This window comes from Triticum aestivum, chromosome 7D (genome assembly GCF_018294505.1).
Source record: "Triticum aestivum cultivar Chinese Spring chromosome 7D, IWGSC CS RefSeq v2.1, whole genome shotgun sequence".
Classification (NCBI taxonomy): domain Eukaryota; kingdom Viridiplantae; phylum Streptophyta; class Magnoliopsida; order Poales; family Poaceae; genus Triticum; species Triticum aestivum.
The window spans coordinates 113179265-113201269 of NC_057814.1; the positions used below are offsets into that span (position 1 = coordinate 113179265).

The 22005-nt window shown below is 40.5% G+C and overlaps 1 protein-coding gene and 1 non-coding gene across 2 annotated transcripts; one reads left to right on the forward strand and one right to left on the reverse strand.

Annotated features, from left to right (window-relative positions):
- Positions 1 to 5132: 5132 nt before the first annotated feature.
- Positions 5133 to 5906, forward strand: LOC543422 (pathogenesis-related protein PRB1-3). The gene has a single exon (XM_044587903.1). It carries the CDS (start codon positions 5187 to 5189, stop codon positions 5679 to 5681), a length of 495 nt encoding a protein of 164 aa, XP_044443838.1. The 5' UTR covers positions 5133 to 5186; the 3' UTR covers positions 5682 to 5906.
- LOC123171657 (U6 spliceosomal RNA) lies at positions 5887 to 5989 on the reverse strand. Its single transcript, XR_006485340.1, has one exon. It is a non-coding gene; the product is annotated as a U6 spliceosomal RNA (small nuclear RNA).
- Between the last annotated feature and the right edge of the window lie 16016 nt (positions 5990 to 22005).

Genomic DNA, 22005 nt, shown 5'->3' on the forward strand with positions numbered 1-22005 from the left:
AATAGGTATGGAAACTAATTGCCTATCCTATTACATGACCGCCATCCAAACCGGTTGAATATATCCCGCGCTACCATCTCCCACCGGACAGATCCAGTAACCAAACGCTCCCTGGCCTCCGTCGGAGTGAGTAGGGACCACATACGGATCAACGCCGTAGCACGGAATACAACCTGCAAAAAATGAATAGTAGTTATTCTGTTAAAAACCAAATCTTTTCTGCAGTTCCAAATTGCCCATAACAACGCACAAACTCCTACACGAATGTGTCTAGCTGTACCGGACTCTATCCCATCCAGCCACGTTCCAAATAACGACCCGACCGAACTCGGAGGAGTAATGTTAAAAGCAATTTGCACTGAGCGCCACAAAATTCTTGCCAACGGGCACTCAAAGAATAGATGCTTAATGGTTTCATCCCGATCACAGAAACTACACCTAGTAGATCCTGTCCAATTGCGCTTAACCAAGTTGTCCTTTGTTAGAATGACCTGTTTATGGACAAACCACATAAACACTTTGATTTTCAAAGGAACTTTGACTTTCCAAACTTGTTTGGAGTTAGGAATGACACTCGAGTTAATAACATCGATGTACATCGATTTAACGGTAAAATGTCCAGACCTAGTAAGCTTCCAACATAACTGATCGGGCTGATGTTGTAGCTGAACCTCCACCAGTCTACGCACCAGATGAAGCCAAGCTTCCCATCTATTACCAACAAGCACCCTCCTAAACTGAATATTAAGGGGGGTGGCCTGCATAACCGTTGCCACAAGCGCATCACGTCTATGCACAATACGATACAGAGTTGGGTACTGTAATGCCAAAGGAGTCTCACCAAGCCAGGATTCCTCCCAGAAGCGAGTATCGTTACCATCGCTGACTATAAACTTTGTTCTATTAAAGAAGGCTGTCTTAACTCTCATAAGCCCCTTCCAAAATGGCGAATCAGTTGGTCTCATTATCACCTGTGACAAAGTTTTGGATTGCAAATACTTGTTACGAAGTATCTGTGCCCAAGTCGCATCAGTCCCATCTGATAACTTATTTAGCCACTTACTAAGCAGGCATCTGTTCTTTACCTCAAGATTCTCGATACCCAACCCCCCCTGATCCTTGGGACGACAAATAATATCCCACTTGGCGAGTCTATACTTTCTTTTTAGATCATCACTCTGCCAAAAAAATCTTGACCGATAAAAGTCCAGCCTTTTCCTAACCCCAACTGGAACCTCAAAGAAAGATAGTAGGAACATCGGCAAACTTGTGAGCACCGAATTAATAAGAATCAACCGGCCTCCATAAGACAGAAGTTTGCCCTTCCAGCAACTAAGTTTCTTTTCGAACCGATCTTCGATACATTTCCACTCTCTGTTCGTGAGCTTACGATGATGAATGGGTATACCTAGGTAAGTAAAAGGTAAAGCCCCTAATTCACAACCAAACAATTGCCTATAAGCCTCTTGTTCCTCCTTGGCTCTACCAAAGCAGAACAACTCGCTTTTATGAAAGTTAATCTTTAAACCGGACAATTGTTCAAATAAACACAACACCAGCTTCATGTTTCTCGCTTTTGCCAAGTCATGCTCCATGAAAATGATTGTATCATCAGCGTACTGCAAAATGGACACACCCCCATCAACTAGGTTGGGCACCAAGCCACCTACCTGACCGGCGTTCTTTGCCCTGCCTATGAGAATGGCCAACATATCGACTACAATGTTGAACAAAATAGGGGACATTGGATCTCCTTGCCTCAGGCCTTTGTGTGTCTGAAAATAATGACCTATATCATCATTGACTTTAATTCCAACACTACCTTTTTGCGTAAAGGATTCTACCTGGCGTCACCAGGCCTCATCAAAACCCTTCATACGTAAAGCCTGTTGAAGGAAAGGCCATTTGACTTTGTCATACGCTTTTTCGAAATCCACTTTGAAAACCACCCCATCCGCTTTTTCGTGTGGATTTCATGGAGCGTTTCATGTAGGACCACAACACCCTCGAGAATGTTCCTGTCCGGCATGAAGGCCGTTTGGGTAGGCTGCACAACAGCATGCGCGATCTGTGAGAGCCTATTGGTCCCGACCTTGGTGAAAATTTTGAAGCTAACATTAAGAAGACAGATTGGCCTGAATTGCTCAATTCTCACAGCCTCTGTTTTCTTAGGGAGAAGGGTGATCGTTCCAAAATTTAGCTGGAAAAGATGAAGCTGCCCAGCAAACAGATCATTGAACAAAGGCAACAAATCTCCTTTAATGATAAACCAGCATTTCTTATAGAACTCCGCTGGAAATCCATCTGGGCCAGGCGCTTTGTTAGTTTCCATTTGTGAGACGGCATCAAATACCTCTTTCTCGGTAAAAGGAGCCGTCAGAACATCATTCTCCACAACTGTGAGCTGAGGAACATCCTCAACCCTGGACTCATCCAGAGACACACAGTTATTGTCTGGAGGACCAAACAACTGCTTATAGAATTCAGTAATATACAATTTTAGGTTCTCCTGTCCTACAATTGTACCCTCATCTTGCTCAAGCTGAAAGATCCTCTTCTTTCGATGCTTACCATTAGCAATCATATGAAAAAATTCAGTGTTCGCGTCCCCCTGAACTACTCTCCGGACCTTGGCCCGCAACGCCCACTTCAACTCTTCTTCCCTAAGAAGTTCCTTCAGCCTCAATTCCGCATCCAACTTGGCTTGAAGCTCCGCGACTGGCAGAAGCGTGGTTTCGGCCTTTACATCTAGGGACTGAATAAGGGAAAGAAGCCTTTCCTTTTCAACCTTATAAATCCCGCTAAGATGCTTAGCCCATCCACGCAGGACACTCCTCAAGTGCCTGATCTTATTCTGCCATCGCTGAAGCGCAGTCTTTCCTCCTGAATCCTTAGCCCACTCTCTAGCCACAAGATCCAAGAAGCCTTCACGTTCAAACCAAGCCATCTCAAAGGAGAACACATTCCTGTTCCCCACGTGGGAGGGTTGACCAGAGTCCACAAAAAGCGGCGTGTGGTCGGAAATACCACGGGATAAGGCCTGGACTGTTACTAGAGGAAACTTCTGTTCCCAATCGACACTAGCCAACACACGGTCCAACTTCTCATACGTCGGATTTGGCAGCGCATTAGCCCAGGTGAATTTTCTGCCCGAGAGCTCAATTTCTCTTAGGTTCAAACTCTCAATGATAGTATTAAACATGAACAACCATCTGCCGTCAAAGTTATCATTATTCTTATCCTCACGCCTTCTAATAATATTGAAATCACCCCCCACCAGGTACGGCAACTGCTCGGAACCACACATCCGAACTAGATCAGCCAAGAAATCGGGCTTGAACTCTGGCTGCGCAGCCCCATAAACCACAACCAGAGCCCAGTTAAACCCATCTTCCTTCGACCGCACCCGGAACTTGACAGCAAAGTCTCCCATAACCACACTGCGAACCTCAAGCGTCTCGCACCTAACGCCGAGTAAGATTCCACCTGATCTTCCTCTCGGCGGCAAGCAATGCCAATCAAATGCAATGCCCCCCGACAAAGAATTTAGAAACTGAGGCGCAAAATTATCTCTCCCCGTCTCCAAAAGAGCGATAAAATCTAAGTGATGCTCGACAGACGCCTCAGCAAGAAACCTTCTTTTAGCCAAGTCCCTCAGACCTCTGCTATTCCAAAAGATATTGGCAGGAGGAGATGACGACGAGGTCGAGAAAATCATCTCATCCACCTGCACACTTTTCCTGTGCAAGCACATATGTCCTCGTTTTTAACATCTTCTGTTTATATTTCAAAAAATTGAGGCTGGCTGCCGCGTGTATTTTCTTTTCAATGGTTTGTGTGTTTATAATGCAGACATCGAAGCACACCGACCCGCTATTTTCAGTTTTGAGGACTAGTAATCTGGCATGGCAACTCTAAAATAAGTGTCTTCGAGTTCATTTCCTGGAAAAAATTGCAACGAGGAAGAAACATACGAGAGATCTGCAACTCGTGGAGTTCCTCTACATCTTTTCGACATAGATGCCATTGTTGCCGCCTACCTGACCTCACATGATTCTTCGATTGTTTTGGGAGAAGTATGAAATGATGTCACACCGAAGTAACACATGTTGGAGTACAACATCCTTGGTCTATCGAAGTGCCCCATTCCTGGTGTCTCCCATTGATAGTGTTACGCATCGATGTTGCGCTCTATCTTTGCCAAAGAAAAATACTTCAATGGAAAGTAAATAGGTGTCCCCTGATATATTTTGACTAGTCTTCTCTACTATTAAAGGGGAGTCTACAGCCGTGATGGTATGTCGTGATTTGGTTTGGTTCATATGTTTGTTTGTTTCACGTTAGTTATGAAGAGTAACATTCTTTGAACGGAAGGATCCTGTTAATTAAGAAGAGTATCATTTTTTGGACATGAGAATAACGTTAATTATGAAAAGTATCGTTGAGCATTAGACTATAGGATAGAGTTATTTATGAACATTATCATTCTTTGAATGGACGATCACATTAATTGTGGAGAGTATCATGTCTTTCTTGGAGGGAAAATCACGTTATTGAGTATTTGTTTGGACAGAAGAAAAGATCACGTTAATTATTAAAGGTGTCATCGAGCGTTGGATGGAAGGATCAAAGTATGTATGCTCTCACAGACAATTAGCTAGTATTAGTTCAACTGCACGCGCGCGTACATCCCATTTTCCACAGAAAACTAACCGTGTGTCACAACTTGCTACCCGAAAGTGACGTGGACATAGAAGAATCCAGTAATATGAAGTACCCTAGTAGTAACCGTAGTACACGATCTGCAGCGCGCCTGGTCTAACAACTTTGAGGGCAAATGATGAAATAGTCCAAGTATGCCATGCCATGCGTACGTTACATACATTACCCACTGACGGCCTCACGGGTTCTCCTTCTGGATAGGGACGTAGACTGGAGACTAGTTATCACCGTTCGTAACAAAATCCATATGAGACAGACTCGATCGAATTGTCTTGTTCGTGGAATTCTTTGCCACTCCACGAAAATTCCTTGCCAGTTGCCATGGTGCTAGACTTTCCAGGCAAACTGCAGAAATTTCATGCACAAATCCGCTATAAAAACACCCCTATACTCAAGCTATACGTACAGAAGCAAAGCTAGCTAGTGCAGGCACAGATAAATCATTTAGACACCGCGAAACGAGAATGCAGACGCCCAAGCTAGCCATCTTGCTCGCCCTAGCCATGTCAGCCGCCATGGCTAATCTTTCCCAGGCGCAGAACTCGCCTCAGGACTACCTCTCACCGCACAACGCTGCCCGTGCCGCCGTCGGGGTGGGCGCGGTGACCTGGAGCACGAAGCTGCAGGGGTTCGCCCAGAGCTACGCCAACCAGAGGATCAACGACTGCAAGCTCCAGCACTCGGGCGGGCCGTACGGGGAGAACATCTTCTGGGGGTCGGCCGGCGCGGACTGGAAGGCGGCGGACGCGGTGAACGCGTGGGTGGGCGAAAAGAAGGACTACGACTACGGCTCCAACACCTGCGCGGCGGGGAAGGTGTGCGGGCACTACACGCAGGTGGTGTGGCGCGCGTCAACCAGCATCGGCTGCGCCCGCGTCGTCTGCAACAATAACCTCGGCGTCTTCATCACCTGCAACTACGAGCCCCGCGGGAATATCATTGGACAGAAACCATACTAACTGTGATGCACGTCTTCGCAGTACATACATGCATACATACATCTAGTCTTTCGTCCCTAATCGCATGCACCTTCGTATGCCTAACTAGCCAGAGGGACCGAGCGAGTAAATAAAAGGAATGCCGTAATAAGCCATGTATTCCATCCTGGACTGTAATAAATAATGAGCCTTTCTATGGCACACTTAAATAAATGTGAGTCTTTCATTAACTGTTAATTTGATCTAGATTTGTTTGTGTTACACTTGTGCAGGGGTCATGCTAATCTTCTTTGTATGGTTTCAATTTAATAGGATGTCCCCTAATTTTCTTTTATTATCGTTTAACTGGGGCGATCAAATCTATTTTGATCCGATCTCACCAAAATCTCGAACTTAATCTCTCTGCACTGGATCGATCAGTGATTCTCTCTAGAGCTCGACTGATCATGAACTTCTCATTTGGTGATGGGCAAACGTAACGTTTAGGGATATATAAGTCGAACATACCTCAATACAAATGTAAGGGAACTAAATTTCTCTATTCATAAAGTGAGTTGCTGAAAAAATTGATTATGGTAAACACTCTATTCCTAGTGTAGTTAATTATTCTAATGAACATTTTGTTAATTTGGCTCAAAATGTGGGGTTAAATTTGAGAAATTCTATGGAAATTATTAATTTCAATTTAAATATTATCAAATATTTTAATCAAACTTGGCTTGATTTAATTAAGCAAGCTAATGTTCATCATAATATGACTCTCCACAGGATGATAGGAAAGATTTGGTTGAAAGTTGGGAGTATGATGTAGAGGAGATGTTGTCTGCTGAAGGGAAAAGTGACATTGTTTCTAAAGACGAAAACTGTCACCATATTAGGAAATTATCTTTTGATAAGGAAAACAAAAGGAATAACAAGTCACCCCAGAATTCTGGTGGGAGACATGTTTGCTCCATACCAGGTTTAGATAACCTTGGGAAAAAACAAATCGGAATTCTCCCGTGTTTAAAATGAGAGATATTTTTTGGAACATGAGAGGATTTGGAAGTCATATTAAGAAAAGATTTTGCGGAGAATCGTTTATTGATAAAAAAGTGGATTTCCTGGGATTGCAAGATACCATAAAAGAATCTACATCCAGCCACAAAATATATGTGCTGGCAGAGATTTCCATTGGCGTCATACCCCTTCTAGGGGGGAATCTGGTCGCGTTTTCTTATGAGTTAATTATACTGATGTAATTTCTCACGAAGATGCGGATTATTATATCAAAATGGCGGTGCAAGATGTTAAACTGAATTTGTTTGGGATCAGGTCTTGGTTTATGGTGAAGCTTACCCTGATAGAAAAGCCAAACATCTTGGCTGAGCTATCCATAGTTTTTCAGAATATCAATAATCTTATCTTATTTGGGGGAGATTTCTAGGTTATTACGAAAACATCTAAAAAATAAACCAGGGGCACATGGACATTATAGTTTTCTGTTCAATGACTTCATTGAGCAAGCTGGTCTTAGAGAGCTAGATTTGAATTATGCATAATATATTTGAGATACTAACTTGTAAATACCTACATTTGATAGGTTAAATATAGCATTTTGTTGCATTGATTGGGAGGTAAATTACCCCTTGACTTAGTGTACTACTATGGTTAGAGGGAAATCTAACCACACACCTTTGTTTTTAGACTCGTGATGTGCCACAATTGTCACTATTTTCAAATTTGGAAACTCCTGATTTTTAAGAGAAGGGATTCAAAAGTTAGTTGTTGATGCTTGGCTGGATCCTGCTTTTAGGGGCCCTAATATAGAAAAGGGCAATATAGGTTGAGGAAGCTTATTGCCAAATTAAAAGGATGAAATAGGAACATGAATGCTTGATATAAGATTTTAAAGAAAGCTGCCCTGATCAAATTGGGTAATATTGATAAACAGTGTGAGTTTTTCGGATTAACTTCTGATATGAGGCAAGAACAAAAGACTTGAGAGCTCAGTTAGATAGAATTATGTTACAAGAGGAACTTGAATGGAAACAGAGAGCCAAGATAACAGAAATAATTGAAGGAGAAGTTAATGCTAAATATCTGCATGCCAAAGCTAACTGTAAAGTAGGAAAAATAAATAAATTCCCTAGACCAAGTAGAGGGCATAATTGAAGGGGAGAATAATCAGATTGAATATATTACAAATTTTTACGAAAAGCTATTTGGACATCCTAAGGTTTCTGACACCTCCTTACATGTTGAGAATAAAAAATATTCCAAGAGGGGCTGCAGAAAAATTGACTTCAAAATTCTCTGTGGAGGAAATTAAGGAATTTGTTTGTAAAATGGTCCACAATAAATCTCCTAGACTTGATTGATTTACCGCAGAATTTTATCAACTTTTCTGGAATTTGATAAAATTTGACTTGAAGATTTTATTTGATTATTTTCAGAAAGGGGACGTAGATATATCTAGATTAAACTATGGTATTATTACCTTGGTACCCTAAAGGAAAGATGTTCATCATATATAGAAATATGGGCCTATCTGCCTACTAAATGTCAGTTTTAAAATCTTTATGAAAGTTTTAATGAATACACTTAATGGTGTGGTTGGGGATGTCATATCTCGCATCCAAAGTGCTTTTGTGAAAGGGAGATACATAATGGAGGGGATTATGATTTTACATGAGGCTTTAAATAACCATATTAAAAAAGAGGGTGCTCTTATTTTTAACGTAGACTTTGAAAAAGCTTATGATAAAATCAAGTGACCTTTTATTTTACATATGCTAAAAATTAAAGCGTTTCTAGACCAGTGGATTGACTGGGTTATGCAAACTACTGCGCGCGGGGGGGGGGGGGGGGGGTGATACGTCTGAAATGTATCTATAATTTTTGATTGTTCCATGCTATTATATTATCTGTTTTGGATGTTTAATGGGCTTTATTATACAATTTTATATGATTTTTGGGACTAACCTACTAACCAAAGGCCCAGTGCAAATTGCTGTTTTTTTGCCTATTTCAGTGTTTTGCAAAAAAGGAATATCAAACGGAATCCAAACAGAATGAAACCTTCGGGAGAGTTATTTTGGAACAAGCGCAATCCAGGAGACTTGGAGTGGACGTCAAGGAAGCAACGAGGCGGCCACGACGCAGGGAGGCGCGCCCCCCACCCTCGTGGGCTCCTCGTGGCTCCACCGACCTCCTTCCTTCGCCTATATATACTCATATACCCTGAAAACATCCGAGAGAACCATGAAACCCTATTTCCACCGCCGCAACCTTCTGTACCCGTGAGATCCCATCTTGTGGCCTTTTCCGGCCCTCCGCCGGAGGGGGAATCGATCACGGAGGGCTTCTACATACACACCATAGCCTCTCCGATGATGTGTGAGTAGGTTACCACAGTCCTTCGGGTCCATAGTTATTAGCTAGATGACTTCTTCTCTCTCTTTGCATCTCAATACAAAGTTCTCGATTCTCTTGGAGATCTATTCAATGTAATTCTTTTTGCGGTGTGTTTGTCGAGATCCAATGAATTGTGGGTTTATGATCAAGATTATCTATGAACAATATTTGGTTCTTCTCTGAATTCTTATATGTATGATTTGTTATCTTTGCAAGTCTCTTCGAATTATCAGTTTGGTTTGGCCTACTAGATTGATCTTTCTTGCAATGGGAGATGTGCTTAGCTTTGGGTTCAATCTTGCTGTGTCCTTTCCCAGTGACAGCAGGGGCAGCAAGGCACGTATTGTATTGTTGCCATCGAGGATAAAAATATGGGGTTTATATCATATTGCTTGAGTTTATCCCTCTACATCATGTCATCTTGCCTAATGTGTTACTCTGTTCTTATGAACTTAATACTCTAGATGTATGCTGGATAGCGGTCGATGTGTGGAGTAATAGTAGTAGATGCAGAATCGTTTCGGTCTACTTGTTGCGGACGTGATGCCTATATACATGATCATGCCTAGATATTCTCATAACTATGCGCTTTTCTATCAATTTCTCGACAGTAATTTGTTCACCCACCGTAGAATTTTCTATCTTGAGAGAAGCCACTAGTGAAACCTATGGCCCCCGGGTCTATCTTCATGATATTATTTTCCTATCAATTTACTATTTCTTCCGCCGTTTATTTTGCAATCTTTACTTTCCAATCTATATAATAAAAAAACCAAAAATATTTATCTTATTATCTCTATCAAGTCTCACTTTTGCAAGTGGCCGTGAAGGGATTGACAACCCCTTTATCGCGTTGGTTGCTAGATTCTTATTTGTTTGTGCAGGTACAAGGCGACTTGCGTGTAACCTCCTACTGGATTGATACCTTGGTTCTCAAAAACTGAGGGAAATACTTACACTACTTTGCTGCATCACCCTTTCCTCTTCAAGGGAAAACCAACGCATGCTCAAGAGGTAGCAAGAAGGATTTCTGGCGCCGTTGCTGGGGAGGCTTACGTTAAGTCAAGTCAAGTCAAGACATACCAAGTACCCATCACAAACTCTTATCCCTCGCATTACATTATTTGCCATTTGCCTCTCGTTTTCCTCTCCCCACTTCACCTTTTCCATTTGCCTCTTGTTTTCCTCTCCCCCACTTCTCCTTTGCCGTTTTATTCACCCTCTTTTTCGTTCGCCTCTTTTCGCTTGCTTCTTGTGTGCTTGTGTGTTGGATTGTTTGTCACGATGGCTCAAGACAATACTAAATTGTGTGATTTTTCCAACACCAACAACAATGATTTTCTTAGCACTCCGATTGCTCCTATTACCGATGTTGAATCTTGTGAAATTAATGCTGCCTTGTTGAATCTTGTCACGAAAGATCAATTTTCTGGCCTTCCTAGTGAAGATGCCGCTACCTGATAACCCACAAGTATAGGGGATCGCAACAGTTTTTGAGGGTAGAGTATTCAACCCAAATTTATTGATTCGACACAAGGGGAGCCAAAGAATATTCTCAAGTATTAGCAGTTGAGTTGTCAATTCAACCACACCTGGATAACTTAGTATCTGCAGCAAAGTATTTAGTAGCAAAGTAGTATGGAAGTAACGGTAACGGTAGCAAAAGTAATATTTTTTGGTTTTGTAGTGATTGTAACAGTAGCAACGAAAAAGTAAATAAGCTCATGCCGGATGTGGTTCATCATGTAACAGTCATAACATAGGGTGACACAGAACTAGCTCCAATTCATCAATGTAATGTAGGCATGTATTCCGAATATAGTCATACGTGCTTATGGAAAAGAACTTGCATGGCATCTTTTGTCCTACCCTCACGTGGCAGCGGGGTCCTATTGGAAACTAAGGGATATTAATGCCTCCTTTTAATAGAGTACCGGACCAAAGCATTAACACATAGTGAATACATGAACTCCTCAAACTACGGTCATCACCGGGAGTGGTCCCGATTATTGTCACTTCGGGGTTGCCGGATCATAACACATAGTAGGTGACTATAGACTTGCAAGATAGGATCAAGAACTCACATATATTCATGAAAACATAATAGGTTCAGATCTGAAATCATGGCACTCGGGCCCTAGTGACAAGCATTAAGCATAGCAAAGTCATAGCAACATCAATCTCAGAACATAGTGGATACTAGGGATCAAACCCTAAGAAAACTAACTCGATTACATGATAAATCTCATCCAACCCATCACCGTCCAGCAAGCCAACGATGGAATGACTCACGCACGGCGGTGAGCATCATGAAATTGGTGATGGAGGATGGTTGATGATGACGATGGCGATGGATTCCCCTCTTCGGAGCCCCGAACGGACTCCAGATCAGCCCTCCCGAGAGAGTTTAGGGCTTGGCGGCGGCTCCATATCGTAAAATGCGATGAATCTTTCTCTCTGATTTTTTCTCCCGGAACACGAATATATGGAGTTGGAGTTGAGGTCGGTGGAGCTCCAGGGGGCCCACGAGGCAGGGGGGCACGCCCCCACCCTCGTGGAGAGGGTGTGGGCCCCCTGGCCTTGATTCTTTCGCCATTATTTTTTATATTTTCCAAAAATAATCTCTGTGAAGTTTCAGGTCATTCCGAGAACTTTTGTTTCTGCACAAAAATAACACCATGGCAATTCTGCTGAAAACAACGTCAGTCCGGGTTAGTTCCGTTCAAATCATGCAAGTTAGAGTCCAAAACAGGGGCAAAAGTGTTTGGAAAAGTAGATACGACGGAGGCGTATCAACTCCCCCAAGCTTAAACCTTTGCTTGTCCTCAAGCAATTCAGTTGATAAACTGAAAGTGATAAAGAAAAACTTTTACAAACTCTGTTTGCTCTTGTTGTTGTAAATATGTAAAGCCAGCATTCAAGTTTTCAGCAAAGATTATGAACTAACCATATTCATAATAACATTTAGGACTCATGTTTACTCATGTCAATGGCATAATCAGCTAGCGAGCAATAATAATAAATCTCGGATGAGAATACTTTCTCAAAAGAATCATGATATGATATAACAAGATGGTATCTCGCTAGCCCTTTCTGAGACCGTAAAACATAAATGCAGAGCACCCTTAAAGATCAAGGACTGACTAAACATTGTAATTCATGGTAAAGGAGATCCAGTCATAGTCATACCCAATATAAATTAATAGTAATGGATGCAAATGACAGCGGTGCTCTCCAGCTGGTGCTTTTTAATAAGAGGGTAATGACTCAACATAAAAGTAAATAGATAGGCCCTTCACAGAGGGAAGCAGGGATTTGTAGAGGTGCCAGAGCTCGATTTTAAAGCAGAGATAAATAATATTTTGAGCGGTATACTTTCATTGTCAACATAACAACCAAGAGATGGCGATATCTTCCATGCTACACACATTATAGGCGGTTCCCAAATAGAATGGTAAAGTTTATACTCCCCCGCCACCAACAAGCATCAATCCATGGCTTGCTCGAAACAACGAGTGCCTCCAAGTAACAAGAGTCCCGGGGGAGCTTTGTTTGCAATTATTTTGATTTGGTTTGCATAAAGCATGGGACTGGGCATCCCGGTGACCAGCCATTTTCTCGTGAGTGAGGAGCGGAGTCCACTCCTCTTGAGAATAACCCGCCTAACATGAAAGATACGGACAGCCCTAGTTGATACATGAGCTATTCGAGCATACAAAACAGAATCTCATTTGAAGGTTTAGAGTTTGGCACATACAAATTTACTTGGAACGGCAGGTAGATACCGCATATATAGGAAGGTATGGTGGACTCATATGGAATAACTTTGGGGTTTAAGGGATTGGATGCACAAGCAGTATTCCCGCTTAGTACAAGTGAAGGCTAGCAAAAGACTAGGAAGCGACCAACTAGAGAGCGACAACAGTCACGAACATGCATTAAAATTAATAAACCTTGGGTGCAAGCATGAGTAGGATATAATCCACCATGAACATAAATATTGTGGAGGCTATGTTGATTTTGTTTCAACTACATGTGTGAACATGTGCCAAGTCCAGTCACTTGAATCATTCAAAGGAGGATACCACCCCATCATACCACATCACGACCATTTTAATAGCATGTTGGCACGCAAGGTTAACCATTATAAACTCCTAGCTAATTAAGCATGGCATAAGCAACTATAATCTCTAATTGTCATTGCAAACATGTTTATTCATAATAGGCTGAATTAGGAACGATGAACTAATCATATTTACAAAAACAAGAGGGGTCGAGTTCATACCAGCTTTTCACATCTCAATCAATCCATCATATATCGTCATAATTGCCTTTCACTTGCACGACCGAACGATGTGAATAATGATAATTGTGCACGTGCATTGGACTAAGCTGGAATCTGCAGGCATTCAACAAACAGGAGAAGACTAGGCAATATGGGCTCTTGGTTTAATCAACAATAATGCATATAAGAGCCACTTCAAAAATTTTATAATGGTCTTCTCCTATCGACCCCCCAAAGAAAAGAAAAGAAATAAAACTATTTACACGGGAAAGCTCCCAACAAGAAAAAGAAGAACTGGAAATGTTTTTGGGTTTTCTTTTTAATTATTACTACTACATCAAGAAAAGAAGCTAGCTAAAAGCTACTACTATTTCTTTGTTTTTCTTAAGGTTTATCAAACACACAAGAAGAAAGCATAAAAAGAAAATAAACTAGCATGGATAGTACAATGAAAAAGTATGAGCACCGACAACTAGCATGAGTGCGTGGACATGAATGTAATGTCGGTGAGAGATACGTACTCCCCCAAGCTTAGGCTTTTGGCCTAAGTTGGTCTATGGCCACGGCTGGCCTGGCGGATATCCAAAGTTATAGTTGGGGTCGTACTGAGATGAAGCCTCGGGTTGCCACTGGCTGGCAACCTCCTCCGGATCCCACTGGTAAACAGACTGGCGTGGGGGAATAAATTGTGGTTCCGGCTCTGGCTCTGTAGCTGATGTAGGGTTCCGGTAGGCGTGGATGGCCGCCAGCAGAACGAGATACTTGCATGCAGATAAATCAAACCAGGAAGGAGCAGGCAAGGTAATAGTCTCAGGGTGATTTTTATCAAATAATAGTTTGTATTTAAGCGCCCTTTCCCTATTCTTAACAATAAAATCATGCGCTACCATACTCTTATAGTCTAGAAAAACAGTAGGCATCTATTTTTCTTCTTTCTCATAGTTCCTAATAGGTATGTTATAGTATGCAGCGAGGCGCAAGGCGAAGATGCCTCCCAAGATGGGGCCCTTAGTACGGTTAAGATTTAACCGCTTTGCAAAAATAGCGCCCATACTAAATGTGTCATCACGAAACAAGGCATGGCACAAAATAATAATATCAGGGACATTCAGGTTTCCATAGTTTCCGCGACCAATTAAGCACCCACTAGCAAATATAGCAAAGTAACGTAGAACAGGAAAGTGTATGCTAGTGATTCGTGTGTCGGAAACCTTCCTCGTTTCCCCTACAGCAATTGTATCAATAAACCCCTCCACATCGTTACGATGTGGTTCCTCTATGAAACCCGGAAAAGGTCACTTGCAAAACTCACAGAATTCACGAAGGGTCATCTCCTTATACTCATCATATAAATAAAAATCCACCGTAGGTGGTGACCTCCTAGAATGGAAATGAAAATTTTGCACAAAGATATTAGTGAGTAAGAGATACTATTCGCGTTGGTCGCGGAGGAAGTCGGTGAGGCCTGCATTCTCAGCCAACTCATAAAAATCACCATAAATCCCGGTTGCTCTCAAGAAATCATCACAAGGCCATTCACACGGCCGAACTTCCACGGTGCAAGGGAGATTATACTTGGGCCTCTCTTATTCTTCACTTTGCTTTTCCTTCGAGCTTCGGCTTGATGAGCCCCTCAAAAATCTCTTCATCATTTTCTGAAAATTTCTGAAATTTTTAGTAACTTTAAATAAAAGTGAACCAAACTCAGCAAAATTGATAGCAACTACTCCCACAAGTGCCTAGAGACTATATCATGCATTAGAACTACTTGGGACCATATAAATTTGACATGCAAGATCAAGAACATGGTCACCTAGGCAGCAAAAATTTGCAATGAATAAAGCACTAGAACAAAAACTAATTGGACCATTGGAGGAGTCACATACCAAGGAACAATCCCCCAAAGCAGTTTTGTGAGAGGTGCTTTGAGCAAGGAGATCGAAAATCGCAGCAAAATGAGCTACAACTCGTGCTTGAGCTGGTTGGTGATTTTTTTGGGAGGAAGGAGTGTGTGGTGGCTGGAATAAGTGGAGGGGAGCCACCGTGGGCCCACGAGGCAGGGGGGCGCGCCCAGGGGGGTGGGCGCGCCCTGGACCCTCGTGGCTAGGTGCCAGCTCCCCCTGCTATGTTCTAAGTGCCATATATTCTCAAATATTCCAGAAAAAATCATATTTAAATTTCAGGGCATTTGGAGAACGTTTATTTTCGGGGTATTTTTATATTGCACGGATAATTCAGGAAACAGACAGAAGATACTATTTTTACTTTATTTATTCTAAATAATAGAAAGTAAAAGGAGGGTACAGAAGGTTGTGCTTTCTAACTTCATCCATCTCATGCTCATCGAAAGGAATCCACTAACAAGGTTGACCAGGTCTTGTTAACAAACTCATTTCGAGTAACATGAAACCGGAGAAATTTTGAATAACACTATGTTACATCAACGGGGATATGCACATCCCCAATAATAAGAATATCATATTTCTTCTTGACAGTAGGTAGAGGAAATTCAAAACCTCCAAAAATAATCGATGGAATTTTTTCAATAGAGTTTATACTGTGAACTTGAGGTTGTTTCCTCAGAAACTGTACCGTATGCTCATTACCATTAACATGAAAAGTGACATTGACTTTATTGCAATCAATAACAGCCCCTGCAGTATTCAAAAAGGGTCTTCCAAGAATAATAGACATACTATCGTCCTCGGGAATATCAAGAATAACAAAGTCCGTTAAAATAGTAACATTTGCAACCACAACAGGCACATCCTCACAAATACCGACAGGTATAGCAGTTGATTTATCCATTTGCAAAGATATTTCAGTAGGTGTCAACTTATTCAAATCAAGTCTACGATATAAAGAAAGAGGCATAACACTAACATCGGCTCCAAGATCACATAAAGCAGTTCTAACATAATTTCTTTTAATGGAGCATGGTATAGTAGGTACTCATGGATCTCCAAGTTTCTTAGGTATTCCACCCTTAAAAGTATAATTAGCAAGCATGGTGGAAATTTCAGCTTCCGGTATCTTTCTTTTATTAGTAACAATTTCTTTCATATACTTAGCATAAGGATTCATTTTGAGCATATTAGTTAAATGCATACGCAAAAAGATAGGTCTAATCATTTCAGCAAAGTGCTCAAAATCCTCATCATCCTTTTTCTTGGATGGTTTGGGAGGAAAAGGCATGGGTTTCTGAACCCATGGTTCCCTTTCTTTACCGTGCTTCCTAGCAACAAAGTCTCTCTTATCATAACATTGATTCTTTGATTGTGGGTTATCAAGATCAACAGCAGGTTCAATTTCTACATCATTATCATTGCTAGGTTGAGCATCATCATGAACAGTATCATTAACATTATCACTAGGTTCATGTTCATTACGAGATTGTGTTTCAGCATCAGAAATAGAAATATCATTGGGATTCTCAGGTGTGTCAACAACAGGTACACTAGAAGCATGCAAGGTCCTATCATTTTTCTTTTTCTTCTTTTTAGAAGGACTAGGTGCATCAATATTAATTCTCTGAGAATCTTGCTCAATTCTCTTAGGATGGCCTTCAGGATACAAAGGTTCCTGAGTCATTTTACCAGTTCTAGTAGCCACTCTAACAAGATAGTCATTATTCTTACTATTTAATTCACTGAGCAAATCATTCTGAGCTTTAAGTACTTTTTCTACTTGAGTGGTAACCGTAGAAGCATGTTTACTAATGAGTTTAAGTTCACCTTTAACTCTAGACATATAATCACCCAAGTGTTCTATCATATAAGTATTGTGTTCTAATTGTCTACCAAAATAAGCATTAAAATCTTCTTGCTTAACCATAAAGTTATCAAACTCATCCAAACATTGGCTAGCAAACTTAGTAGGAGGGATTTCAGCTTTATTATATCTATAGAGAGAATTTACCTTTACTACCTGTGTCGGGTTATCAAGACCATGTGTCTCTTCAATAGGTGATGAATTAAGATCATATATTTCTTCAACACGCGGTAAATTAATACCATGTATTTCTTTAATAGGAGGTAAATTCTTGACATCTTCAGCTTTAATACCCTTTTCTTTCATAGATTTCTTTGCCTCTTGCATATCTTCAGGACTGAGAAATAGAATACCCCTTTTCTTCGGAGTTGGCTTAGGAGTTGGTTCAGGAAGTGTCCAATTATTTTCATTAGTCAACATATTATTCAATAGAATTTCAGCTTCATCTGGTGTTCTTTCCCTGAAAACAGAACCATCACAACTATCCAGGTGGTCTCTGGAAGCATAGGTTAGTCCATTATAAAAGATATCAAGTATTTCATTTTTCTTGAGAGGATGATCAGGCAAAGCATTAAGTAATTGGAGAAGCCTCGCCCAAGCTTGTGGGAGACTCTCTTCTTCAATTTGCACAAAATTATATATTTCCCTTAAAGCAACTTGTTTCTTATGAGCAGGGAAATATTTAGCAGAGAAGTAATAAATCATATCCTGGGGACTACGCACACAACCAGGATCAAGAGAATTAAACCATATCTTAGCATCACCCTGTAATGAGAACGAAAGTATCTTAAGGATATAATAGTAGCGAGCTTTCTCATCATTAGTGAATAGGGTGGCTATATCATTTAATTTGGTAAGATGTGCGACAACAGTTTCAGATTCATAGCCATAAAAAGGATCAGATTCAACCAAAGTTATTATATCAGGATCAACAGAGAATTCATAATCCTTATCAGTAACAAAGATAGGTGAAGTAGCATAAGCAGGATCATATTTCATTCTAGCATTCAGAGTTTTTTTGTTTAAGCTTAGGTAATAATTTCTTAAGATCACTTCTATCATTGCAAGCAAGAAAGTTTCTAGCAGTTTCTTCATCCATAACATAGCCCTCAGGCACAACAGGCAATTCATATTTAGGAGGAGAGTCTTCATCATCATTTTCATCAATATTACCAGTTTCAATAATTTCATTCTCTGTAGCCCTAGCAAGTTGTTCATCAAGAAATTCACCAAGTGGCACAGTAGTATCAAGCATAGAAGTAGTTTCATCATAAGTATCATGCATAGCAGAAGTGGCGTCATCAATAACATGCGACATATCAGAATTAATAGCAGAAGCAGGTTTAGGTGTCACAAGCTTACTCAAAACAGAAGGTGAATCAAGTGCAGAGCTAGATGGCAGTTCCTTACCTCCCCTCGTAGTTGAGGGATAAATTTTTGTTTTCGCGTCTTTCAAGTTCTTCATAGTGACCAGCAGATATAAATCCGAAGTGACTCAAAGAATAGAGCTATGCTCCCCGGCAATGGCGCCAGAAAGTAGTCTTGATAACCCACAAGTATAGGGGATCGCAACAGTTTTCGAGGGTAGAGTATTCAACCCAAGTTTATTGATTCGACACAAGGGGAGCCAAAGAATATTCTCAAGTATTAGCAGTTGAGTTGTCAATTCAACCACACCTGGATAACTTAGTATCTGCAGCAAAGTATTTAGTAGCAAAATAGTATGGAAGTAACGGTAACATTAGCAAAAGTAATATTTTTGGGTTTGTAGTGATAGTAACAGTAGCAACGGAAAAGTAAATAAGCGGAGAAGAATATGTGAAAAGCTCGTAGGCATTGGATCGGTGATGGAGAATTATGTCGGATGTGGTTCATCATGTAACAGTCATAACATAGGGTGACACAGAACTAGCTCCAATTCATCAATGTAATGTAGGCATGTATTCCGAATATAGTCATACGTGCTTATGGAAAAGAACTTGCATGGCATCTTTTGTCCTACCCTCACATGGCAGCGGGGTCCTATTGGAAACTAAGGGATATTAATGCCTCCTTTTAATAGAGTACCGGACCAAAGCATTAACACATAGTGAATACATGAACTCCTCAAACTACGGTCATCACCGGGAGTGGTCCCGATTATTGTCACTTCGGGGTTGCCGGATCATAACACATAGTAGGTGACTATAGACTTGCAAGATAGGATCAAGAACTCACATATATTCATGAGAACATAATAGGTTTAGATCTGAAATCATGGCACTCGGGCCCTAGTGACAAGCATTAAGCATAGCAAAGTCATAGCAACATCAATCTCAGAACATAGTGGATACTAGGGATCAAACCCTAAGAAAACTAACTCGATTACATGATAAATCTCATCCAACCCATCACCGTCCAGCAAGCCTACGATGGAATTACTCACGCATGGCGGTGAGCATCATGAAATTGGTGATGGAGGATGGTTGATGATGACGTTGGCGACGGATTCCCCTCTTCGGAGCCCTGAACGGACTCCAGATCAGCCCTCCCGATAGAGTTCAGGGCTTGGCGGCGGCTCCGTATCGTAAAACGCGATGAATCTTTCTCTCTGATTTTTTCTCCCTGAACACGAATATATGGAGTTGGAGTTGAGGTCGGTGGAGCTCCAGGGGCCCACGAGGCAGGGGGGCGCGCCCAGGGGGGCAGGCACGCCCCACACCCTCGTGGAGAGGGTGTGGGCCCCCTGGCCTTGATTCCTTCGCCAGTATTTTTTATATTTTCCAAAAATAATCTCCGTGAAGTTTCAGGTCATTCCGAGAACTTTTGTTTCTGCACAAAAATAACACCATGGCAATTCTGCTGAGAACAGCGTCAGTCCGGGTTAGTTCCATTCAAATCATGCAAGTTAGAGTCCAGAACAAGGGCAAAAGTGTTTGGAAAAGTAGATACGACGTAGACGTATCACTACCCATCTAAACAACTTTGTTGATTTGTGTGATATGCAAAAGAAGAAAGACGTGGATAATGATATTGTTAAATTGAAGCTATTTCCGTTTTCGCTTAGAGATCGTGGTAAAACTTGTTTTTCGTCTTTGCCTAAAAATAGTATTGATTCATGGAATAAGTGCAAAGTTGCTTTTATCTCTAAGTATTTTCCTCCTGCTAAGATCATCTCTCTTAGAAACGATATTATGAATTTTAAGCAACTTGATCATGAGCATGTTGCACAAGCTTAGGAGAGGATGAAACTAATGATACACAATTTCCCTACTCATGGTTTGAATTTATGGATGATCATACAACTTTTTTATGCTCGATTGAATTTTACTTCTAGAAATCTTTTAGATTCGGCCGTGGGAGGAACTTTTATGGAAATCACTTTAGGAGAAGCTACTAAACTCCTAGATAATATTATGGTTAATTATTCTCAATGGCACACCGAAAGATCTACTAGTAAAAAGGTTCATGCAATAGAAAAGATTAATATTTTAAGTGGAAAGATGGATGAACTTATGAAATTGTTTGCTAATAAGAGTGTTTCTTCTGATCCTAATGATATGCCTTTGTCTACTTTGATTGAGAATAATAATGAATCTATGGATGTGAATTTTGTTGGTAGGAACAATTTTGATAACAACGCGTATAGAGGAAACTTAAATCCTAGGCCGTTTCCTAGTAATTCCTCTAATAATTATGGTAATTCCTACAACAACTCTTATGAAAATTTTAGTAAGATGCCCTCTGATTTTGAGACTAGTGTTAAAGAATTTATGATTTCGCAAAAGAATTTCAATGCTTTGCTTGAAGAAAAATTGCCTAAGATTGATGAGTTGGCTAGGAACGTGGATAGACTTTCTCTTGATGTTGATTCTTTGAAACTTAGATCTATTCCACCTAAGCATGATATCAATGAGTCTCTCAAAGCTATGAGAATTTCCATTGATGAGTGCAAAGAAAAGAACCGCTAGGATGCGTGCTAAAAAAGATTGCTTTATGAAAGCGTGTTCTTCAAGTTTTCATGATAATAAGGATGAAGATCTAAAAGTGATTGATGTGTATCCTATTAAATCTTTGTTTTGCAATATTAATCTTGATAATTATGGGATTGTAGATGAGTCAACTTTAGTTAAGAGGCATCCCAATGATTCAGAGTTTTTAGATCTTGATACAAAAATTGGTAAAAGTGGGATTGAAGAGGTCAAAACTTTACATAGCAATGTACCCACTATTTTGGATTTCAAGGAATTTAATTATGATAATTGTTCTTTAATAGATTGTATTTCCTTGTTGCAATCTGTGTTAAATTATCATCATGCTTATGATCAAAATAAAGCTTTTACTAAACATATCGTTGATGCTTTAGTGCAATCTTATGAAGAAAAGCTTGAATTAGAAGTCTCTATCCCTAGAAAACTTTATGATGAGTGGGAACCTACTATTAAAATTAAGATTAAAGATCATGAATGCTATGCTTTGTGTGATTTGGGTGCTAGTGTTTCCACGATTCCAAAAACTTTGTGTGATGTGTTAGGTTTCCGTGAATTTGATGATTGTTCTTTAAATGTGCATCTTGCGGAAGAAACCTATGGGAAGGATTAATGATGTTCTTATTGTTGCAAATAGGAATTATGTGCCCGTAGATTTCATTGTTCTTGATATAGATTGCAATCCTACATGTCCTATTATTCTTGGTAGACCTTTCCTTAGAACGATTGGTGCAATTATTGATATGAAAGAAGGAAATATTAGATTCCAATTTCCGTTAAGGAAAGGCATGGAACACTTTCCTAGGAATAAAATTAAATTACATTATGAATCTATTATGAGAGCCACTTATGGATTGCATACCAAAGATTATAATACCTACATCTATTCTCGCCTTTATGCCTAGCTAGGGGCGTTAAACGATAG

Bases quoted from the DNA above. Each gene is read 5' to 3' on its own strand.
- LOC543422 (XM_044587903.1), top strand. From the start codon at position 5,187: ATGCAGACGCCCAAGCTAGCCATCTTGCTCGCCCTAGCCATGTCAGCC.